This window comes from Sinocyclocheilus grahami, unplaced genomic scaffold (assembly GCF_001515645.1).
Source record: "Sinocyclocheilus grahami isolate Dianchi unplaced genomic scaffold, SAMN03320097.WGS_v1.1 scaffold864.1, whole genome shotgun sequence".
Lineage (NCBI taxonomy): Eukaryota > Metazoa > Chordata > Actinopteri > Cypriniformes > Cyprinidae > Sinocyclocheilus > Sinocyclocheilus grahami.
This window is the reverse complement of record NW_015506043.1, coordinates 96,800-115,442: the sequence shown is the minus strand read 5'-3', so window position 1 is coordinate 115,442 and position 18,643 is coordinate 96,800. Positions and strand designations below refer to the sequence as shown.

Below are 18,643 nucleotides of genomic sequence, written 5' to 3'. Positions count from 1 at the left end.
AAATCAGTTCTCGCGGTCAAATCTGTAAACTGTCATTCTGACAGGAGACAGCTGTAACGGACGTGTTTACCTCCAGAGAACCAATAAATGTCTTCGGGCAGGAGTCGCAAACCAGTATTTTATAAGACGTTTGCATCCTTTCTTTAAGTTCACTGCATTATCAAGACCAAACACATCTTCTAAGTGTTTAAGAAAAGGTCAAACATCTTTAGAACAGCAGCAACGTGAGTAAAAAATTACGGTATTTTCTTTTCTTTTTTTTTTTAAGTTATAGGCTTCGGTTATACTGTAGAAAATTTGTGCGAACTGACTCATGAAGATACTTAATCATTCATCTTTTTAATGATATCTATTCACAGAATCACATAAAGTAACTTCATAGAAATGTATTTCCTTAATTGACAACTAGTCAAAAAACTTTTTTGGATCTTTTAATATTAGATATTGTTGCTGTTCTCCTTGTCTTCCATTACAAGTTAATGGGGAAAAATATATATATATTTTTAAAAACTCTTTTAGATCTGCCCAAAACTGGTTAAGCATTATTTGAAACCTACAATATCGGGGTGAGTAAAAATGACTGAACAATTTTTTATTTTTTTTTTGAGTGAACTAAGTTAACCCAGGTAAGAATTGACCCATGAAGAGACACTATGTCATCATTAACCTTTTTAATTATATCCATTCAACGAATCACATGAAGTAACTTTATAGAAATTGACAACTAGTCATGAAACATACCCAAGGAAAACATTACATTACATAAACATTACTCATACAAGTAAATTCTTCGGTATGGTCGAGATCTTTTAATTTTAGATGACATTGTTGTATTTTCGTTGTCCATTAAATATGAAAAGGAAAAAAATCTCTCTCAGATCTGCTCAATACATTCTGCCCAAAACTAGTCAAGTGCCACTTGAAGACATATTTACTGATGATGTATTAAAAATTTTAATTGTTTGGTTGCCGGAATTTTACCGTAAAAAATACAGTAGCAATGTTTTAGGTTTTAACTTAAATTTACAGTGAAATACCATATTTTCATTAACTGATATAACGTTAATATACCAACATATTGAAGTAACACACAACCCTAATATACAAAACTGATAAGAAAAAACTAAGAAGAAACATAGTTATTTCAACAAAAAAACATCAAATTTGAAATGTAACGCAGGGAATTCTGGGAATGTCAATTTACGGTTACTCACTGTAAATTATAGTCTTTTTCACTTCCAAAAACGGTATACTACCGTAAAATTAATGTTCAATACATGTAATGTCCAATACAGTTTTTCACCGTATATAGTAGGGGAATTTACCGTTAACCATTTAACAGGTTTTTACTGTAGCATTTTTACAGTCTTTTACCTTTAAATTCACGGTCATTTTTTAACAGTGCATTTAAGATCTTAAAAATAAGTACTAAATTGAATCAAATGTTCCCAACCTAAAATAGAAAACTTAGTTAATATGCTACAATGGTGAAGATATATTTACTTAAAAAATTCCACCATATCATTTGTTTCTGAAACAACCAATCAGTTCAATCACAGCAGTACATGCGCATGTCGTTGAGGGCCGTGTCGTCTCCGACTCCCTGCGGCTGCTCCACCATCGTCTCGATGCCACAGATTCCCTTTCCTCCACACGTCTCGCTCCAGTCGCCCCATTCGCCCCACGACATCCCAGATCCCTGCAGCATTTCCGCATTTCCACTGCAGTTAAACCTAGAAATTCAGATAACCAGAACTAGCCTGAGTCCAACTGTCCAGCTCTTGGCGTTAAATAACTCTGGACGCTTGACCGGGTCACTTCATATCCATGTCAGATGAGCATCATGCAGTGACGTGTTTGTACAGCTTGTTATGGGACGCTGTGAGAACGACATTCTTAAACCAGAATCCTGCTGCTTTAGGAAAACCGGTTGTCACAAGTTCATCACCTGATGTTGTTTGCGGCCGTGTCGTCCATGATCCCTTTGTAGGGTTCCACTCTCAGCTCAAAAGATGTCAGAAATCCACTCGAGCACCATTTGATATCTGACCATTTTCCCCAGCTGAGGAAAGAACGTGATAAGGAACAAGTTGGTGGTATAACCAGTTATTTGTTAGTTAAATAAAATATCCAGCTTGAATAGCTAAAAACTCTGATGATAGCAGCTCTGTTCCCAAACCTAGAATTCTGCATTCTATTGTCTACATACACTCTAAAAAATGCTGGGTTGTTTCAACCCAACTCTGGGTAAAATATAGACTAACCCAACTTTTGGGATAAAAATTGAATGTAGAAATTTAACCCAACGGTTGGGTTAGTGCATATCTGACCCAAAGTTGGGTTGAAACAACCCAGGATCTTTTAGAGTGTAGGCAGCAAATCCTTCATAAGATTCTCTCTATACAGACATTAGGTTTTGGAACAGAGCCTCTGTATTACGTCCAGTTCAAGCTCTTCACCTTCCTACATCGGACTGAACTGTGGCGTAGTCCTCGTACGGGCCCGATGAGCTTTTAGACGGGTTGATGCAGTGAAGACGAATCCCATTGAGCGCCGTGTTGTCACCAACCAGCAGAGATTCCCACATATCTGCCACCTTCAGAAAAACAACAGCATGAGCTGTACTAATAACTTAAAGGCAGGGTATGTGATTTTTCAAAAACGCTTTAGAAAACCGATTCGGGCCGAATAGCAAAACAAACTTGTAGCCAATCAACAGTAAGGGGCGTGTCTACTCGTGATGTGGAGGAGAGAGCGCTCAGTGCACAGGACGGACACAGCGAGCCGAGCGACAGAGAGATAGAGATGGCGGATAAAAAACAAAAGAGGAAAACGTCTGCGGAACGATAAGGCAAGAAGTAGGACCCGTGTAAATATCGGATCAGGTTTCCAGAGCTGGAGAGAACTCAAGGAGCGGAAGACCTGCGATCGGACGCCGAGGTTGCTTTGTTTCTTCTCGATAGGTGAGTAACACCGTGTCTACAACAGCTAAAGTCTGCCTACACTGGACGCGATCAAACCACCGCTGAAAACCATATGAAATGTGTGTCAGCACGTCATAAATAGAATCCGGCAGCAGTTTTCTGTTGGGATTTGTTGCGTCCGTAGACACGGTGTAACATTGGTTTTGCTTTGTTTCACAGAACTAATCGTTGCCTGGGTTGCATACGTATGTGTGGGCGGAGCTATCAAAATAGAGGCAAGACCCTTTTGGGGTAGGGGCGTGTTTGTTTTGGTGATTTCAAATATCAACATTGGCTGCCAGAAATCGCTTACCCTGCCTTTAATGCTTTATAGTCACACTGAGCAGGTTCATTATTGTTCAACAAAAACTACTACTTTAAAAAAAATACATTGACTGAAATCAACTCAATAAAAAAAAAAAATCTTGCAGTAAATATTTCACATTTTCATTTGTTTTAAGCTGAAGTATTAAAATGACAAAAAGTAGAAATATCTAAACCAAAATTTTAATAATAAATATTAAAATCTAAATAGACAAACTAATAAACTGACAAAAATACAAAACAAATTTACTAGAACGTAATATAAAGTTAGAATTGAAAATATAAGAATAAAAACTAAATACAAATATAAATAAATACCATAAGACCATATATATGATAATGTGACACTGGTTTGGAGCTGCGTGACAGGATATTTTACATGTGGTGTTTTATACATATAAATAATCAGCTAGTTGGGGTTTGATATATTATGTGAGCATACTGTATGCATGCAGGAAAAGTTGGATATACTGTATGTGAAGTTTAGATATTGAGGATTATGAAATCTATGTGTTTAGTTTTAGTTTATGACATTTTGGTGTTTGTTTCTTTATAAAGCTACCATGGCTATTTTCATGGCAAGAAAAAGGTTCAAATGTAGCAAAATATAAAAAGAAGAAGAAGAAGAAAAAAAGATTAACTTCGAGTAAAAAATCAAAAATTTCTGGTGTGCAAATATCTGGCCTGATATTTTGTTGTCCCAATTACTATTAGATGCTGTGTATCAGTGCCATGATTACAATTTTACATTTTGGGGTTATATCATTTTGATCATATCGCACACATGCCATAATACATATGTGACCCTGCAGCACAAAAGCAGTGTTAAGTCTCTGGGGGATATTTGTAGCAATAGCCAACAATACATTGTATGGGTCAAAATTATAGATTTTTCTTTTATGCCAAAAATCATTAGGATATTAAATAAAGATCATGTTCCATGAAGATATTTAGTAAATCTCCTACCGTAAATATATCAAAACTTAATGTTTGATTAGTAATATGCATTGCTAAGAACTTAATTTGAACAACTTTAAAGATGATTTTCTCAATATTTAGATTTTTTTTTGCTCCCTCAGATTCTAGATTTTCAAATAGTTGTATCTCGGCCAAATATTGTCCTCTCCTAACAAACCATACATCAATGGAAAGCGTATTTATTCAGCTTTCAGATGATATATACATCTCAATTTCGAGAAATTGACCCTTATGACCGGTTTTGTGCTCCAGGGTCACATATTATATTAATATCATACCGTGTGCAACTGTAGAATTTACTATAGGTTAACATTAACATTAACTATAGTCTGCCTGACTTAGATTGCATTAGGTGAAAAACAAATAACTTCACAATAATCACTTATAACCAGACTAATCATTCACAATAAGATCAGGAACATGAATAAAGAAAGTAAATAGTCAGTTTTGATTTCATGTGGAGCCACTGAACCTCACACTACTGTATACTGGTGATAGTCACTCACCTTAAGACTAAAGCCTGTGGCATACATTCCAGTCGGACACATTTCCTTCTGACCCCATGAGCCCCATCTCATCCCGTTATGGACCCTCAGCAAAGATCTGAAAGGTCTGCTGATGGTTCGCTCAAAGCGTCCTCCTGCGATCACATACGGCCCGAAAACAGCCAGCAGTGAAATCAACGTCAGAGAAATCAACTTGTACATGGTTTGAGAGCCGTCTTTATGTCTCCTGCCTGCTGGAGATCGGAACAGATGTGTGTGTGTGTGAGAGAGAGTGCGTGTGACTGTGTGTGTGTGCGTGTGACTGTGTGTGTGTGTGTGTGTGAGAGAGAGTGTGTGTGTGTTTGTGTCTGAGTGCGTGTGACTGTGTGTGTGTGTGTGTGAGAGAGAGAGTGTGTGTGTGTTTGTGTCTGAGTGCGTGTGACTGTGTGTGTGTGTGTGTGAGAGAGAGAGTGTGTGTGTGTTTGTGTCTGAGTGCGTGTGACTGTGTGTGTGTGTGTGTGAGAGAGAGAGTGTGTGTGTGTTTGTGTCTGAGTGCGTGTGACTGTGTGTGTGTGTGTGTGAGAGAGAGAGTGTGTGTGTGTTTGTGTCTGAGTGCGTGTGACTGTGTGTGTGTGTGTGTGAGAGAGAGAGTGTGTGTGTGTTTGTGTCTGAGTGCGTGTGACTGTGTGTGTGTGTGTGTGAGAGAGAGAGTGTGTGTGTGTTTGTGTCTGAGTGCGTGTGACTGTGTGTGTGTGTGTGTGAGAGAGAGAGTGTGTGTGTGTTTGTGTCTGAGTGCGTGTGACTGTGTGTGTGTGTGTGTGAGAGAGAGAGTGTGTGTGTGTTTGTGTCTGAGTGCGTGTGACTGTGTGTGTGTGTGTGTGAGAGAGAGAGTGTGTGTGTGTTTGTGTCTGAGTGCGTGTGACTGTGTGTGTGTGTGTGTGAGAGAGAGAGTGTGTGTGTGTTTGTGTCTGAGTGCGTGTGACTGTGTGTGTGTGTGTGTGAGAGAGAGAGTGTGTGTGTGTTTGTGTCTGAGTGCGTGTGACTGTGTGTGTGTGTGTGTGAGAGAGAGAGTGTGTGTGTGTTTGTGTCTGAGTGCGTGTGACTGTGTGTGTGTGTGTGTGAGAGAGAGAGTGTGTGTGTGTTTGTGTCTGAGTGCGTGTGACTGTGTGTGTGTGTGTGTGAGAGAGAGAGTGTGTGTGTGTTTGTGTCTGAGTGCGTGTGACTGTGTGTGTGTGTGTGTGAGAGAGAGAGTGTGTGTGTGTTTGTGTCTGAGTGCGTGTGACTGTGTGTGTGTGTGTGTGAGAGAGAGAGTGTGTGTGTGTTTGTGTCTGAGTGCGTGTGACTGTGTGTGTGTGTGTGTGAGAGAGAGAGTGTGTGTGTGTTTGTGTCTGAGTGCGTGTGACTGTGTGTGTGTGTGTGTGAGAGAGAGAGTGTGTGTGTGTTTGTGTCTGAGTGCGTGTGACTGTGTGTGTGTGTGTGTGAGAGAGAGAGTGTGTGTGTGTTTGTGTCTGAGTGCGTGTGACTGTGTGTGTGTGTGTGTGAGAGAGAGAGTGTGTGTGTGTTTGTGTCTGAGTGCGTGTGACTGTGTGTGTGTGTGTGTGAGAGAGAGAGTGTGTGTGTGTTTGTGTCTGAGTGCGTGTGACTGTGTGTGTGTGTGTGTGAGAGAGAGAGTGTGTGTGTGTTTGTGTCTGAGTGCGTGTGACTGTGTGTGTGTGTGTGTGAGAGAGAGAGTGTGTGTGTGTTTGTGTCTGAGTGCGTGTGACTGTGTGTGTGTGTGTGTGAGAGAGAGAGTGTGTGTGTGTTTGTGTCTGAGTGCGTGTGACTGTGTGTGTGTGTGTGTGAGAGAGAGAGTGTGTGTGTGTTTGTGTCTGAGTGCGTGTGACTGTGTGTGTGTGTGTGTGAGAGAGAGAGTGTGTGTGTGTTTGTGTCTGAGTGCGTGTGACTGTGTGTGTGTGTGTGTGTGAGAGAGAGTGTGTTTGTGTCTGAGTGAGTGTGAGTGTGCGTGTGACTGTGTGTGTGTGCGTGCGACTGTGTGTGAGAGAGAGAGTGTGTGTGTGTTTGTGTCTGAGTGCGTGTGGGTGTGTGTGTGTGCGTGTGACTGTGTGTGTGTGCGTGTGACTGTGTGAGTGTGTGACTGTGCGTGTGACTGTGTGTGTGTGTGCGTGTGACTGTGTCTGAGTGCGTGTGACTGTGTGTGTGTGTGTGTGAGAGAGAGTGTGTGTGTGTGTTTGTGTCTGAGTGCGTGTGACTGTGTGTGTGTGTGTGTTTGTGTCTGAGTGCGTGTGACTGTGTGTGTGTGTGTGTTTGTGTCTGAGTGCGTGTGACTGTGTGTGTGTGCGTGTGACTGTGTGTGTGTGTGTGTGTGAGAGAGAGAGTGTGTTTGTGAGAGAGTGTGTGTGTGTGTGTTTGTGTGTGAGTGCGTGTGACTGTGTGAGTGCGTGTGACTGTGTGTGAGTGCGTGTGACTGTGTGAGTGTGTGTGTGAGAGAGAGTGTGTGTGTTTGTGTCTGAGTGCGTGTGACTGTGTGTGAGTGCGTGTCTGTGTGTGAGTGCGTGTGACTGTGTGTGAGTGCGTGTGACTGTGAGTGCGTGTGAGTGTGTGAGTGCATGTCTGTGTGTGTGACTGTGTGAGTGCGTGTGACTGTGTGTGAGTGCGTGTCTGTGTGTGTGTGACTGTGTGTGTGAGTGCGTGTGTCTGTGTGTGAGTGCGTGTGACTGTGTGTGTGAGTGCGTGTGTGAGTGCGTGTCTGTGTGTGTGTCTGTGTGTGTGTGTGTGACTGTGTGTGAGTGCGTGTCTGTGTGTGTGAGTGCGTGTCTGTGTGTGTGAGTGCGTGTGACTGTGTGTGTGTGTGTGACTGTGTGAGTGCGTGTGTCTGTGTGTGAGTGCGTGTGACTGTGTGTGTGAGTGCGTGTGTGAGTGCGTGTCTGTGTGTGTGTCTGTGTGTGTGTGTGTGACTGTGTGTGAGTGCGTGTCTGTGTGTGTGAGTGCGTGTCTGTGTGTGTGAGTGCGTGTGACTGTGTGTGTGTGTGTGACTGTGTGAGTGCGTGTGTCTGTGTGTGAGTGCGTGTGACTGTGTGTGTGTGAGTGTGTGTGAGCGAGCGTGTGTGTGTGAGTGAGCGTGTGTGTGTGTGAGTGAGTGTGTGTGTGTGTGTGTGAGTGTGAGTGTGTGTGTGTGTGTGAGTGTGTGTGTGTGTGTGTGTGTGTTTGCCGGTTCGTCACAGAGCTCAGTGTTGGACATTGACCCTCCATCAACAGCTAGATCCAAGTCCAACCAGCACAGCAAATAGATCCTCTCTCCAAAACGTTATCAAAGTAAATATAAACTGATCAGTGGCCCAAGACATCAATAACCTGCAAATATACAAACACTGATCCAACAAAAATATCTGCAGGCCTATGTTTGACCGTGAGTGACCATCCAAAGTGTTTTACTTGGTAATATGCCTCTAAAATACTGTGTTACTTGTTTGATTTTATATCTTTAATGATTCAGACAGAAATATTTAACAGTGGAGAACATCAGACTGACCCTAAAATAAATGCCGGGCATTTGCTTACAGGTTTACTGACATTTCCTGATGTAAATATCAATGCTTGCAAGTAAGCACAAGTTAAAGGAACAGTTTAGCTAAAAATGTAAATTCAGTCATCATTTATTCTCCCTCGTGTCGTTCCAAACCTATATGACTGTCTTTCTTCCGACAGTGAGAATTTAAATAGCTATCATAAAGTATTTTCTTGACTGCTGAATATGTCTTCTGAAAAAAAAACATAAAAACAAGAATATATCATATATGTCGGATCAATTAGCTAAAAAAAAAAATCTGTTTATCATTATTATTGTTCCAGCCAGTAATCAGACAAATTATTCAAAACTAAAATGATTGTGGATATTAAAGTCAATGATGTGCATGTTAACACAATCAGCTCAAATGCTGCTCATTGCCAGGAAAAGCATGAGCCCTTTGAAACAGCTTTGATTGATGAGTTCTCAATATTAATATTAAACAGATACTGTGAGCGCTAATCAACACTGAACACCAGCTCGAGTTCATGATACGAGAGCAATGAGGTCACATGACTCTCCACTTCCCAGGTCGAGTTCTTCCGTTTCCAGCTGATGAAACTTCAAAACAATAACATCAAAAATATAGCCGCAAGCTGCAATCATCTGGATCTGATCACAAATATCTCGTGCAGATGAATACTGGAGGTGATATGATTGAAATGTGTGTGTGATACACAGTATGATACTGGATCTTATAGCTCACTTTCCATTTTTCTGATTGGCAGATCTCTATTCAGGATTATGGCTACTGTAATATTTTGCAAATAGTGCCATCTCAAGTTAAATTAAGACATTTTAATGTTACACTCTTTTTTATGAAATTTTTTTTTTTGCAGTGATTCCACATTTTGGAAACCTTTCAGGGGAACAGTTCCTAAAAGAATCATTTATTTATTAGTCTGAAGAATAATTCAATCTAATGAACCTTTTTCTACTATAAAGAAACTATAAAGTATAAACAATTCTATACTTTATAACTCGATGTGCTAAAGGATGTGAAACTCAAGGTGTTTCTTAGAAAGAAACGTTAATGCGATTTGGCTCAAAAATAAAATAATAATGAGGATAATTCAGTCAACCTTGGCATTTTTGGGGGTCTTGATGATCCTGTTCTTTATTTTGTGATAATGCTGCTGATTGTGCATGATCTCTTACAAAACTGTGGTATGGTTCATGTTAGCTCATCATGGTGATATCATAGTCTTCTTGCTGTTTTTGTTGTGGTCCTCTTAAACCTGAAAGAAAAACCAAACTCAGTTGCTCTGCAGTATGTGACGATCCGAGTGTTTGATTGCGATCGCATCACCTTAATCGCAGCAGAACATGCGCGCGTCATTGAGAGCGGTGTCGTCTCCAAATTTCAGCTTCTCTTCTATCCGTGTCATGATGCCACACATCCCTCTTCCCTGACACGATGGGCTCCAGTTGCCCCACTCGCCCCCGTGTGTGCCGTCACCCAGCAGCAAAGACCCTCCACTACAATTGAATCTGAAAAATGTGGCAGTATTTTGATAAACATGAAGCTTTGGAATGGTTTGCTTTGGCCAAGAAGAAATATACAGCCTATTAATTTACTCTTTATAGAACACTTACGATTGTGCTGTTGGTCATGTGATCACCTGCCATGCTTATATGTCACCCTGGACCACAAAACCAGTCATAAGGGTACATTTTTTTAAAATGGAGATTTATGCAAAAAAAATAAAAAATCTAACTATTGAGAAAATCACCTTTAAAGTTGTCCAAATGAAGTTCTTAGCAATGCATATTACTAATCAAACATTAAGTTTCGATATATTTACGGTAGAAGATTTACAAAATATCTTCATGGAACATGATCTTTACTTAATATCCTAATGATTTTTGGCATAAAAGAAAAATCGATCATTTTGAGCCATACAATGTATTGTTGGCTATTGCTACAAATATCCCCCAGCGACTTAACACTGCTTTTGTGCTCCAGGGTCACATATTCAGTAATACTGCTTTAAACCAGGGTTGTCCAAACTCGGTCCTGGAGGGCCGGTGTCCTGCAGAGTTTAGCTCCCACCCTAATTAAACACACCTGAACCAGCTAATCAAGCTCTTACTAGGCATAGAAACTTCCAGGCAGGTGTGTTGAGGCAAGTTGGAGCTAAACTCTGCAGGACACCGGCCCTCCAGGACCGAGTTTGGACAGCCCTGCTTTAAGCATTTACTATCGGTCTGGAATGCACTGATTTCTACAAAGCCCCTCCTTCTGAAAAGCTCAGAGGGCTCTGATTGGCCAGCTGACTGAGTGCGCTGTGATTGGCTGAACACCGTGTGTCAGAAATGTAATGCCCGTTACCGTAATTTGCACAAAAAAAAAAAAAAAAAAACCTTTCTGGAAGAAAACTTAGGACTGGAATGAAGGTGTTCAGCGAGGGAGTTACTGATATAGAGAATAACTGGAGTAGACTTTGTGCTTTATAACTTCTTCATGCTCAAACAGCAATGTTTGAGAAAAGCACAATAGGTCCTCTTTAATTAAAGGGATAGTTCACCCAAAAATGAAAATGTAATGTTTATCTGCTTACCCCCAGGGCATCCAAGATGACTTTGTTTCTTCAGTAGAACACATTTGATGATTTTTAACTTTAACCGTTGCAGTCTGTCAGTCGTATAATGCATGGCAATGGTAACAAAATCTATGAGAGTAAAAAAACATGCACAGACAAATCCAAATCCTAAATCACGAAACGCATTTGGATTTGTCTGTGCATGTTTTTTTTTACTCTCATAGATTTTGTTACCTTTGCCATGCATTATACGACTGACAGACTGCAACGGCTGGAGTTAAAAATCTCCATTTGTGTTCTACTGAAGAAACAAAGTCACCTACATCTTGGATGCCCTGCGGGTAAGCAGATAAACATCACATTTTCATTTTTGGGTGAACTATCCCTTTAAACAGCTTGATAACGCTCAACGACTCACAAAACAGCAACAGTATGACTTGTACTGCCACATGTTCACCTGATGTTGTTTGCGGCCGTGTCGTCTCCAATTCCTTGGGAAGATTCGACTCTCAGCTGAAAAGCTGTCAAGAATCCAGAAGGACACCATTTGATTTTTGTCCACTGACCCCAGCTGAAGAAAATCACAATTTATGATTATTTCAAAGAATTTTAGTTCTTTGGAAAAACCTTTTATTTATTAGTCATTATTAGTTTTTATTTATGTGTTAGTTTATTTATCTAGCTTATGAAGAAACCCTTCCTAACCTTTAATGTAAGAATTCTTCACAACAGTGTAAAGTCTGAGTCCATTACCTTCCTACGTGGGACTGAACGAAACTGTCATGCTCATCTGATTGTGTGTCTTTGAAGAGACTGATGCAGTGAAGACGAATCCCATTGAGCGCCGTGTTATCCCAAAGACCAAAGGAAAGTTCCTCCACCTCAAAAAACAACAGCAAAGCATTAAGGCAATCGTCTGTTGGGAACAGAGTTAACTAACCAATAATAGCATTCATGGAGATTAATAAGAGACTAAACATAGCTAATTCTTACGGCACTGCAAAAAATAGATTTTCTTCCTCAGTACTTTGGTCTTGTTTTCCAGAACAAATATCTAAACGTTCTTAAATCAAGATCCATATACTTGAGTTGCAAAATGACAAAACAACTCTTGCATTATGATGAAAGATATATCAAAATGAAGTGAGTTTTTAGTTAAATAAAGAAAACAATTGCCAACTTGTTTAAGGATGCTGAATAATAGCAGTGTCAGGGAGTGAGTTACATGTAACGGAATTACGTCATTTAATTATAACATAAATGTAACTAATCTGTTACAGTTACTGAGAAAAAAAGTGTAATTAAATTACAGTTACTTATGACAATGTCGTCTATATATTTTCTCATACATACAGATTTGATTGATTTCTTTCCCAAATTGCATTGACTGCTTTAAAATATGAGACACCAATATTTCAGGAGTTGAGGACACAGAATAGGACGCATGCTTATTCGATAACTGTTGCATTTCTTATTTGAGTTTGTGTAAATGCTTTATTTTTGAAGATTAACAGTTTTTCCAAAGCATTGTTAGATGTCAGCGTTTCCGGTTTCTTTTGCAAAGATTTGATTTCAAAAACAGAATCATATCTATTAAACTACATCTCATGATTTTGAATCCGTTTTTAAACTCAGAACGATCTCAAAGTAAAAAAAGAAGTGCAAAAGTCTGATTTTGTGGTGGCTGTGCTTTAAAATTAATTTATTATAATCTTAATTCAAGTGAAGGATTTTGAGAGTCTGACAGTAATCAGTGTTGAGTACTACTGTAAGGTTAACCCTGCCTGGCTTAAACGTTTCAAAATTATTAACATTTGAAAATATTTGTTAGAAAATTTAATAAAGTAATTGAAATAGTTACACTACTTATTACATTTTAAATAGTTGTACTTGTAATCTGTAACTGATTACATTTCCAAAGTAACCTTCCCAACGCTGAATAGTGTTTACAAATAGTAAACCTACTTTGTATAAAGATGTTTAATAATAATTAATAATAAAAATAGTACATGCTGCATTAAATCTAACCTGTGCACTAAGGATGTTTAACTAGAAAACAAGACAAAAGTACAAGTTATTTAAATACTTGTAGTTAAACCCTGCCGTTTTTGCTTAAATAAAGAAAAAATGTGATGTTAAATAATCATAATAATAAAAAATACTACATATTGTATTAAATCTACCTTGCGTAAGGAGGTTTAACTGGACAAAAGCACAAATTATTAAAATTTATATGCATTATTTAAAAACACTTGAGTAGTTTTTAATGGCATTTAACATCAAAATGAAACTTCTGTCATGTAAAAAAAACTTAAGGGTACTTTTCTGACCCCATTGGCAGATATTTATTCTTGTTTTAAGCATAAACTCGCTTCATTTTCACTTCAAGTCAAACAAAACAAAAATACTACATCAGAAACCCGTTTTGAACCTTTAACCCGTTAACTGTCGGCTCCACTTTTTGAGCATAGACCTGAAAATGACATTTCCAAATTAAATTGTTGAATGCTTTGGAGCACAGACTTAAGGTTGGTCTCTTTTTAAAGAAGACACTTGGCAGATTATTGTAGAAGTGAATAGTAAATAGTAGTATAATAGTAGTAGTAGTATAATAAAAAGTTATGGAAGTTTAAGTTTATGAAAATATAAAAATTAAAATATTTTATATAAAATATATATTTTACAAAACATGTTTTACTCTAAAACTGCTAGAACAAGTTGTGTTCCAAATTTGAGGTTGATATCTCAAAAAATGAGCTTTCAGTGAGATTTTGTTTGGGTGCAGTACCAAGCTTTTCCACTAGATGACCATCAAACCCCTTTAGTAACCATATAAGGGCGCCTCCATTTCCATATACGGTTTAAACATGTTTTTCCATACTTTTCTCAATAATTATAAAGTAGACATCCCTTTCAGAAGTATTAAGGGCAGTATGGCAGTATCTGATTTCAATTCAACCTCTAAAAAACATAAAATCATGCGACGAGAACCTTAGACCTACGTTACAGTTCACGCTGCATCAAAAATGAATAATCAATTGTTTTTTCTTTTTATTCAAAACACTTCTAGGCCTTTTTTTTTTCTCCGAAAATGGAATGGATGTTATCTTTTTGAACACTTGACATGAAAATGAATGGAGGTTTTTACTGATTTCATATGTGCACCGCTATTTCAAAGCGAAGGTCAGAACGCGCTCTCCGACTCTGAGGAGTACTCTTCTTACAAATTAATAAATTACAGTTGCTCTGTCAAATATTTCAGAAATCCGTCACCAAATATGAAAACTAGAGTCTAGTAAGCTTTCAAACGATATATAGTTTGTCAAGATTACTTTAGGTTCAGACTAAGATATTACTGTTTAAAACATGTAATGACAAGTGGGCCCACCGGTGGGCCAGGGACAGTTAACAGGTTAAGCCACATTCATGAGTCAGTGCTCAACTTACCATGAGACTAAATCCTGCGGCGTACGTTCCCCTCGGACAGAATTCCCTTTGAGCCCACGACCCCCAGTTCATCCCATTGCGTACCATCAGCAACGATACGAAGTGTCTCTCGATGCTCCTCTCAGAACGTCTCCCTGCGGTCTGAACGCTCCCCTGCAGCCCAATAAAGGCTAGCAGTGAAAACATGATGGAAATGAAGCGATGCATTGCTGCAGATGGACTAAAATACTGATGCAATTGATTCTGTTCGGTTTCTATACTTAAAATTGATCCTGGGTTTCCGAGTCGTCTGTGGTCGGTCAGCAGAACCTGCCTGCTTCTTTATCAAGCCGATCAGATCAAAACATTTGTGTGGTTTATCAATATCCCAGCCAATCAGCAGCCAGGAACACTGATCACATGTCAATGTCCTGTAAATGAACACAAACTGTTAGTGTCCTTGGAAAGTGTTTGACTTGATTTGGTAATTTTGGAGAGTACAGAGAGAAATAAGCATGTTTTGCAACACAGAGTATATTAGCTCGACATCAAACAACTGTCCTGTAGTAAAAATCTTTTACTCACCTTCGTATCGGTCCAAACCCGTATGATTTTCTTTCTTTCGAAACGCACGAGATCAATTTAAGTATCTGACCTATTTCATACAACTTGACTTCTGAAGTCATATGATAATTTGCATGAAGAAATAAATGCACAGAGCAACAGAATCAGTGTTTATCCATATTATTGTTCAAGACAATAATGCAACACTAAATGATTGCGCAAGTCAATAAGCAACACACTTTAGACAAACACTGACTGATCAGCTCAAATGCTGCTCATTGCAGGTAAAAGCATGTGCCCTTTGAAACCACTTCGACTGATAGTCTGCATTTTTTATTATCTTTCATGAAGACAAATAGATATTGTAAAGCAGATTCCTTTAAAGGAATAGTTTATCCAAAAATGAAAATTAGCTGGAAATGTGCTCACCCTCAGGCCATCCAAGATGTAGATGAATTTGTTTTTTCATCAGATTTGGAGAAATGTAGCACTGCATCACTTGCAAGTGAATGGGTGCCGTCAGAATGAGAGTCCAAACAGCTGATAAAAACATCACAATAATCCACAGCACTCCAGTCCATCAGTTAACATCTGGAGAAGACAAAAGCTGAAACACATCCAGCATTAAGACGCTTTTAACTAAAATACGAGTCTATAATCCATAATAAGGCTTCCTCCGGTGAGAAAGTGTTCTGGTGTGAATCAGGAGAGAAATCTGCACAGATCAAGCAGCGTTTAAACAGCTCTAAACACATATGTGGCTGGATTTTGATCTGAGAGACAACAGCAGATGCACTTTTTCACTGGAGGAAGCGTTATTATGGATTATAGACTCATATTTTAGGTACAAATGATGGATTTGTTTCAGCTTTTGTCTTCTCCAGATGTTAACTGATGGACTGGAGTGCTGTGGATTACTTGTGGATGTTTTTATCTGACGGCACCCATTCACTTGCAGTGAGACACTGATGCAATGCTACATTTCTCCAAACCTGATGAAGAAACAAACTCATCCTAATCCTGAATAACCTGAGGGTGAGCACATTTCCAGCTAATATGATCCATGAAGCGTCTTGTGTCTGTAGGATAATAACAGTCTGTGGTTTCTGGTTCACAGCTGCTTGTTGATTCTGGTCCAGTCTGTTATATTAGCTGCAGGAGTGTCTGTACAATCTATCCCATCATCCTCTGCTCTAGCCTTCCTCTCGTTCATGTCGTCCACAAGTGTTTTCAGTCTGTCCAGGTGATGAAGAGCTCTGAGAAAACAGATAAAGGCTCAACAACTCTGAACACCAGCTTGAGTAGATGATACGAGAGCAGCGCTGCTTCACCGAGGTCACGTGACCCTCCTGACCTCTGTAATGACTCCACGTTTCCCAGGTCAGATTCTTCTGTTTCCTGCTGAGGAACCTTAAACACAACAAAAAATACAATCACAAAACTAAAAATTAAAATTAAAATGAAAAGGAATAGTGCAGGAAAAATGAAAGGTTGCAAACATTTTAAACTTGCTATGTTTAGCTGGTCATATGACATACAAGAACCAGTGGTTTTTGGTCAATTACAACATCAGCTTTGAGTGATGAAAAGACTACAGTGGAATATATTGCATGGAACTATTGTCATTATTTTATGTTGCTTTTTTATTTTTTGGAGCTTAGCTGTACAAAAATCACTTTTGTAATGTGGAAAAGAGTAGCATGGACATTTCTGCATAACATCTCATTTTGTGTTTCACAGAAGAAAGAATATAAATCAGACATTATAATGACATGTGGGTTAATAATAGTGTATTCTCTGCTGTTCTCTGTGGAAGCCCGTTTCCACCACGCAATACAAAAATAAAAAAGGTAATTGTACCTGTTTATCTCACAATTATGAGTTTATATTTTGCAATTCTGACTTTTTTTCTCACAACTCTGAGGGAAAAAGTCAGAATTATACTCTCTTGTTTATTTCTAAATGACTTTCTTGAATTCTAATTTTACATCTTGCAATTCTGTTTTTTTTTTGTTTCTACCACAAAATGAAAAGTAAAACAAAAAAGAAGGTAATTGTGAATTTCTCACAATTCTGACTTTTTTCCCTCACAGGTAATTGTACCTGTTTATCTCACAATTATGAGTTTATATTTTGCAATTCTGACTTTTTTTCTCACAACTCTGAGGGAAAAAGTCAGAATTATACTCTCTTGTTTATTTCTAAATGACTTTCTTGAATTCTAATTTTACATCTTGCAATTCTGTTTTTTTTTTTGTTTCTACCACAAAATGAAAAGTAAAACAAAAAAGAAGGTAATTGTGAATTTCTCACAATTCTGACTTTTTTCCCTCACAATTCTGAAAAAAAAAAATCTAAATCGTGAGACATGAATTTAGAATTATGAAAAAAATTCTGAATTCCGAAATATAAACTCAGAATTGAAAGAACTTTCTCACAATTCTGATTTTACATCTCGCAATTCTGTTATTAACGTAATAAAAAAAAGGTAATTGCGACTTCTTCTAATTCAATTTAGAATTTTTTTTTTCAGAATTGAGAGGAAAAAATGTCTGAATTGTGACAAAGTGTCACAATTAGCTTTTTTATTTTTACCTTTTTAATTTATGCTGTTGCATCTCTGTACAAAAAAATATTGCTTATTTGTGACCCTGGACCACAAAACCTGGGTACATTTTTTAGAAACTGAGATGTATACATCATCTGAAAGTTGTATAAATAAGCTTTCCATTGATGTATGGTTTGTTAGGATAGGACGATATTTGGCCGAGATACAACTATTAGAAAATCTGGAATCTGAGGGTGCAAAAAAATCTAAATATTGAGAAAATTATCTTTAAAGTTGTCCAAATGAAGTTCTTAGCAATGCATATTACTAATCAAACATTAAGTTTTGATATATTTACGGTAGGACATTTACTAAATATCTTCATGGAACATGATCTTTACTTAATATCCTAATGATTTTTGGCATAAAAGAAAAATCTATAATTGTGACCCATGCAATGTATTGTTGGCTATTGCTACAAATATCCCCCAGCGACTTAACACTGCTTTTGTGCTGCAGGGTCACATATATGAATCAGTTTCTTGTTTTGTATATTGCCTGATACATTAAAAAAATATAAAAAAAGTCATTGTTATACCGTTCTTATTAACAGAATTTGCCACAATGTGATAAACTAGACAATGAAGCGGACAGCTTTGTCAGTTATAACGTGAGCAACACTGGTTTTCCGCTCACCTGCTCCGGTGTGTCTCTCTCCAGCTCTGCGGATGAAGATGCAGAGGTTTTGGCGTCACCGGAGGCGTGTGATTGGCTGATCTTGTGCTCGACGGCCTGCAGGCGGAACAGCATGTGTTTGAGCGCCTCCACCGGACCAGGATGCTTTCTGCTGCTGTATCCTGATGAACAGGAAGCTGCAGACTAGAGACAGACAGATTTACACTGAAGAGCATTGAGTATACATAAACAAAAAGACATAATAATGAGTGTCACATGCTGTACCTTGCTTCTCTGAAGTTCTTCAGGTGCTGGAGGCTCCTCAGCGCCGCCCACTGGCACTGGAGATTTACTACAGACGGTAGGTCACGCTTTATATTTATGCATTTATTAGACACTTTTATCCAAAGCAAGTTACACTCAAAGCATGCATGCATTCCCTGGGAATCGAACCCATGACCTTGGCATTGGGGGACACATTTTTCTTGATATTCAATGTGAAAATATCAGCATTTCGCATCACTCACAACGTCACAGGTGGATTGTCCCAGGATCGGTCAGCGTCCAGAGCG

General features: G+C 38.6%; 3 protein-coding genes across 3 annotated transcripts in view; all 3 read right to left on the bottom strand.

The window, feature by feature from the left end:
* Nucleotides 1-666: 666 nt before the first annotated feature.
* LOC107563273 (vitelline membrane outer layer protein 1 homolog) lies at nucleotides 667-5,082 on the bottom strand. The gene is made up of 5 exons (XM_016248093.1): nucleotides 4,772-5,082; nucleotides 2,460-2,596; nucleotides 1,949-2,062; nucleotides 1,509-1,733; nucleotides 667-951 (listed from the first exon to the last, which is right to left on the bottom strand). Exons 1-4 carry the CDS (start codon nucleotides 4,970-4,972, stop codon nucleotides 1,550-1,552), a joined length of 636 nt encoding a protein of 211 aa, XP_016103579.1. The 5' UTR covers nucleotides 4,973-5,082; the 3' UTR covers nucleotides 667-951; nucleotides 1,509-1,549.
* Nucleotides 5,083-9,398: 4,316 nt separating this feature from the next.
* LOC107563268 (vitelline membrane outer layer protein 1-like) lies at nucleotides 9,399-14,642 on the bottom strand. Its single transcript, XM_016248083.1, has 5 exons — nucleotides 14,306-14,642; nucleotides 11,612-11,739; nucleotides 11,316-11,429; nucleotides 9,625-9,806; nucleotides 9,399-9,553 (listed from the first exon to the last, which is right to left on the bottom strand). Exons 1-4 carry the CDS (start codon nucleotides 14,510-14,512, stop codon nucleotides 9,626-9,628), a joined length of 630 nt encoding a protein of 209 aa, XP_016103569.1. The 5' UTR covers nucleotides 14,513-14,642; the 3' UTR covers nucleotides 9,399-9,553; nucleotide 9,625.
* A 1,188-nt stretch (nucleotides 14,643-15,830) lies between these two features.
* cunh18orf54 (chromosome unknown C18orf54 homolog) overlaps nucleotides 15,831-18,643 on the bottom strand; it is an 8,470-nt gene continuing 5,657 nt past the window's right edge. Inside the window, exons 7-8 of the mRNA XM_016248080.1 lie at nucleotides 16,203-16,258; nucleotides 15,831-16,104 (exon numbers count right to left, since the gene is read on the bottom strand). Of these exons, the coding sequence (XP_016103566.1) occupies nucleotides 15,960-16,104; nucleotides 16,203-16,258 (201 nt within the window). The 3' untranslated portion in view covers nucleotides 15,831-15,959. The remainder of the gene's footprint in view (nucleotides 16,105-16,202; nucleotides 16,259-18,643) is intronic.